General features: G+C 49.1%; 1 protein-coding gene across 8 annotated transcripts in view; it reads right to left on the minus strand.

Moving 5' to 3' along the window:
• LOC121709225 (neural cell adhesion molecule 1-like) overlaps positions 1-5,000 on the minus strand; it is a 186,963-nt gene that overhangs the window by 19,661 nt on the left and 162,302 nt on the right. For all 8 annotated transcript variants that reach the window (XM_042092442.1, XM_042092441.1, XM_042092440.1 and 5 more), the window contains one exon: positions 257-381. In XM_042092442.1, the coding sequence (XP_041948376.1) occupies positions 257-381 (125 nt within the window). The remainder of the gene's footprint in view (positions 1-256; positions 382-5,000) is intronic.

Raw genomic sequence — 5,000 nt, forward strand, 5'->3', positions numbered from 1 at the left:
ACTTACAGCAGTGAGACAGACAGACAGACAGACAGGCAGACAGACAGACAGACAGGCAGGCAGGCAGACAAGCAAACAGACAGACAGACAGACAGACAGACATGGTGTGATGTCTGGTGGCATACTCACAGCTTTGTAGTGTGTTACCTGAGCATACTCACAGCTTTGTAGTGTGTTACCAAGGTAGTGCAAATACAAGGGGACATGATGACAGGTGAGTAGTGTTACCTGGTCGGGACAGGTGAAGTATACTCACAATTTTGTAGTGCACGAGGTAGTGCATGATGGGAGATCCCCCATCGTCCTGCTTCATCCAGGAGACCTTCAGAGAGTTGCCTTTGGTCTGCAGCTTACCCTCCAGCTTGGGGGGGTTGGGTTCCCCTGGGGGTGGGGGCAGAGAGGACCTGTTAGAGAGCAGGGCCACTGCAGTGCACTCTCACCACTGTCCTGCAGGGGGAGCTCTTCCAGCTGTGAGTCCCTCTCTCCTCTCTCTTGACTGACACTGAGCACAACCTCAGAGCTACTGTATCCTATCTGACCTCTGACCTTGGGGATACTGTGCCTGTCTGACCTTTGAACTCTGAGCTTCCATGACAATTTGACCTTTGACCTCAGGGTTACTGTGCCTATCTGACTTTTAAACTCTCTCTCTCTGTCAATGACTGGACACTAAAACTGCAGACCTCTGTTCAGCATTGCTCTTTCGCGTGCGCGTGCTTGCGTGCGTGTGCGTGCGTGCGTGCGTGCGTGCGTGCGTGCGTGCGTGCGTGCGTGCGTGCGTGTGTGTGTGTGTGTGTGTGTGTGTGTGTGTGTGTGATTGTGCTGTTCATCTAAAACCCTGCTGCTCTACAGTGCTGTGCTCCATCAGTGTCTTAGTGAAGCCTCCATATTAGTGTTCAATATACGCTTCCTGGAGAATATGCCCTGCTGTGTGACTAACATTATGTCTGTGTGAGTGTGACTGTGTGAGTGTGACTAACTTTATGACTGTGTGAGTATGACTGTGTGAATGTGACTGTGTGAGTGTGACTGTGTGAGTGAATGTGACTGTGACTGATGCTAATCTTTCATTGTGCCGCAAGATAGCGCTTGATGACTTGCAGCTGACACCAAGAGGAATGTGAATTCCATCTGGGTTGATCTCGGTGTTGTACTTCATCATCACATGTGTGTGTGTGTGTGTGTGTGTGTGTGTATGTTGTGTGTGTGTGTGTGTGTGTGTGTGTGTGAATTCCATCTGGGTTGATCTCGGCGCTATACTTCATCATTATGTGTGTGTGCCACAGACAGTTTTATCTGCTGGCCGGGAGCGACACTGCCGTTGTGGAGGACTGAGATATGTGAGGGCTTCTCCACAATCTGGTCAAGCTCCACGCAACTATGGCAGAAACCAGAGCCCGAGTGGACCAGCGCCATGCGCCGTGTGTGTGTGTGTGTGTGTGTGTGTGTGTGTGTGTGTGTGTGTGTGTGAGGAGATTGAGATTCTGTGGAAATGAGAGGAATTAACACATTCCCCTGCTGTGATTAAATAGCAGGGAGTGAGCATGAGGACTCTCTCAGTGTGTGCGTGAGTGTGTGTGTGTGTGTGTGTGTGTGTGTGTAAGAGAGAGTGAGTGTGTGTGTGTGTGTGTGTGTGTGTGTGTGTGTGTGTGTGTGTGTGTGTGTGTGTGTGTGTGTGTGTGTGCATGAGTGCATGTCTAATTTGGTTTGTGTTTTCCTGTGTGTACAGGTCAGTATGTGTGTAAGTCATTTTATTTTTTGTATGTGCTTTCCTGTGTGTGTTTATGTGTCTAAATGTGAGTGTGTGTGTGTGTGTGTGTGTGTGTGTGTGTGTGTGTGTAAGGGAGACACACTGAGCGTGTGTGTGTGTGTGTGTGAGGGAGACACACTGAGCGTGTGTGTGTGTGTGTGTGTGTGTGTGTGTATGTGAGGGAGACATAGTGAGCAATCTCAGTGGATGCTCGTTGTCTGTCCACTCCCACCTCTTAACGAGGTCCTCGCCTCCAATTAGCCTGACTTGAGATGTGTCTCCTTAGCATGTCACAACACAGCATGTGCACAGTGTGTGTGCGTGCGTGCACCTATTTATCTGAGCCTGTGTGTATGTGTGTGTGTCTGCAGGCATGTTTGTGTATGCATAAATGTGTGTGTGTGTGTGTGTGTGTGTGTGTGTGTGTGTGTGTGTGTGTGTGTGTGTACGTGTGAATGTGTGTGCATGTGTTTGTTTGTGTGTGTGCCTACATGCGTGTGTTGCTCCCAACATAATGAGCTCTAGTGCATTAGTGAGTGTGGCGATGCTAATTTGGAAGCAGTCTATTTTTACCATATCGTGCTGACAGACACAGGAAACAAAACTCTCTTCCAATCCTGTTCCACACAGGAGAAATGGATTCAGTGATTTCACATAAATTATACATGACTCCTGTCTTCACTCGCTGAGCCTGAGGAGGTCTCTGTCTCTCTTAGTCTAACTCCAATACTCTCTCTCCCTCCATCTTTCTCAGTCTTGCTCTCATTCTCTCTGTCTCTCTATCTCTCTCTCGGTCTAGCTCTCATACTCTCTATCTCTCTCTCGGTCTAGCTCTCATACTCTCTATCTCTCTATCTCTAAGTCTAACTCTAATATTCTCTCTCCCTCTGTCTCTCTCAGTCTATCTTTCATTCTCTCTCTCCCTCTGTCTCTCTCAGTCTATCTTTCATTCTCTCTCTCCCTCTATCTCTATCAGTCTATCTTTCATTCTCTCTCTCTCTCTTTCTCTCTCAGTCTATCTTTCATTCTCTCTCTCCCTCTGTCTCTCTATTAATCTCTTTCTCTTTATCTGCCTCTAAGATGAAGAACTAGATGAGGCCTGTACAGCCTAATTCTACGCTTGTACATGAACCTGGACACGTAAGTGGACAGAGTGTGACCAGTCTTGGCCCTTGTTCGAGCGAGACGCTCGACTCATTTGGGCTTCGCAGAGTAACACAGACAGAGACAGTGGAGTTATTAGATCTGTTAGTTGGTCAGTCATTCCTGTGAGCATCCACAACCTTAGTGTGAGGAGACCATGCACACACACACACACACACACACACACACACACACACACACACATACACACACACCGACCGCACGCCGCTGGTTAATACTCTTTCCCTGGACATGGGTTAGGTCAGACAGAGCAGGACACAGTTGAGTTGAGAGTTTGCTGAAATGAAGAGTTAGTGTGAGAGGGGGAGAGAGAGAGAGGGAGGGAGGGAGAGAGAGAGGGAGGGAGAGAGAGAGAGAGAGAGAGAGAGAGAGAGAGAGAGAGAGAGGGAGGGAGAGAGGGAGAGAGAGAGAGAGGGAGAGAGAGAGAGGGAGGGAGAGAAAGAGAAGCGTTGCACAGCGAGGAGCAAATTCATGGGTCTGCTGTTAGAAGGAGAAACTACCCAGCACTGAAGGAGGAAAGGCCTGTTAGAGTGGTCAGAAAAAAATGCACACACTCACACACACACACGAGGTGAGGCTCGGAGAGGATGGGAAAGGCATGCTCTACCGTGCAGTTCGGACACAGAGGGAACTCGGACGCTCCCAGAAACCAGAGAGCTTCCTTTCTTATGCCGCTCTTCAACGGGTGATGAGTCACTCCAGAACTGCTGAGTCATTCCAGAGCTGCAGGCCCACTCTAGAAGTGCTGAGTCATTCTAGAATTGCTGAATCATCCCATTTTTGACAAGTTGCTCTGGGATGACAGCTGAGATCTAACATCTGCCTCTGTCGTTATAAGTTCCATATAGCTAACTCAGACATAATGCCCCACATTAAGCCTAATATATATCCTCCATCAGTCCAGGCAATGTCCAGCTACTGGTTTGACCTTCTCAGTGTGATCAATGTCATCTGAATCTGTCTGGAATAACTGACTATGTCTCACATTTCTTTACCACACAGCTCATAGGGGCCTCCTTGTGGTAGCCAGTCACAAAACAGATAGATAGATAGATAGATAGATACTTTATTGTTCCCCAAGGGGAAATTCAACTACCTGAATTAACCAATCACAGCAAAGAGTCACCCTGCAGTAGCCTATCACAGAGAGTGATATCTAGCCAATCACACAAGGCTGGCTCTGGATTAAGATTCTGTCCTTATTTTTCTGTGTGTGTGTGTGTGTGTGTGTGTGTGTGTGTGTGTGAGTGTGTGTGTGTGTGTGTATGTGTGTGTGTACTGTATGTGTGTGTGTGTTTGTGTGTGTGTGTGTATGTGTGTGTGTGTGTGTGTGTGTGTGTGTGTGTGTGTGTGTGTGTGTGTGTGTGTGTGTGTATGTGTGTGTGTGTGTGTGTGTGTGTGTGTGTGTGTGTGTATGTGTGTGTGTGTGTATGTGTGTGTGTGTGTGTGTGTATGTGTGTGTGTGTGTGTGTGTGTATGTGTGTGTGTGTGTGTGTGTGTATGTGTGTGTGTGTGTGTGTGTGTGTGTGTGTGTGTGTGTGTGGGTTCCCACAGCTCTCCCTCTCCTGCCCCCCCCCCCTCGTCTCCGTGGCTGCCAGATGGCGGTGCGTCCGGGCCACCTGCTGCGGAGACTCAGTGGGCGTCCCCCTGTAGGCGAGCCTTCAGCAGGGACACACACCCCACAGCAGGGACACACCCCACAGCAGCCTCGACCTCTCCAGCGCCAGAGGGCAGAGCTTCAGCTGAGCCAGCCTGAGATGCGGGCCAGCTCCGGGCTATTACAGAGCCAGCTCCGGCCCATTACAGAGCCAGCTGTGGGCCATAACTGAACCAGCTTTGGCTGTTGGGCTTGACCCGGGCGAGACCAGCATCCTCATAGCAAACAAGATCCCTTCTCCCTTACACTGCTGCTCTACTGGTTTAACTTCAGATTCCCCCTTTCTTTCTCTTTCTTTCTTTCTTTCTTTCTTTCTTTCTTTCTTTCTTTCTTTCTTTCCTATCCATGTTCCCGTGCACCATGCACATGAGACACATAACAGAGAAAAGACAACGTTCCGGACACAGATGACATGGGAAGGACGTCACA

The sequence above is a fragment of the Alosa sapidissima genome, chromosome 5 (assembly GCF_018492685.1).
Source record: "Alosa sapidissima isolate fAloSap1 chromosome 5, fAloSap1.pri, whole genome shotgun sequence".
NCBI lineage: Eukaryota > Metazoa > Chordata > Actinopteri > Clupeiformes > Clupeidae > Alosa > Alosa sapidissima.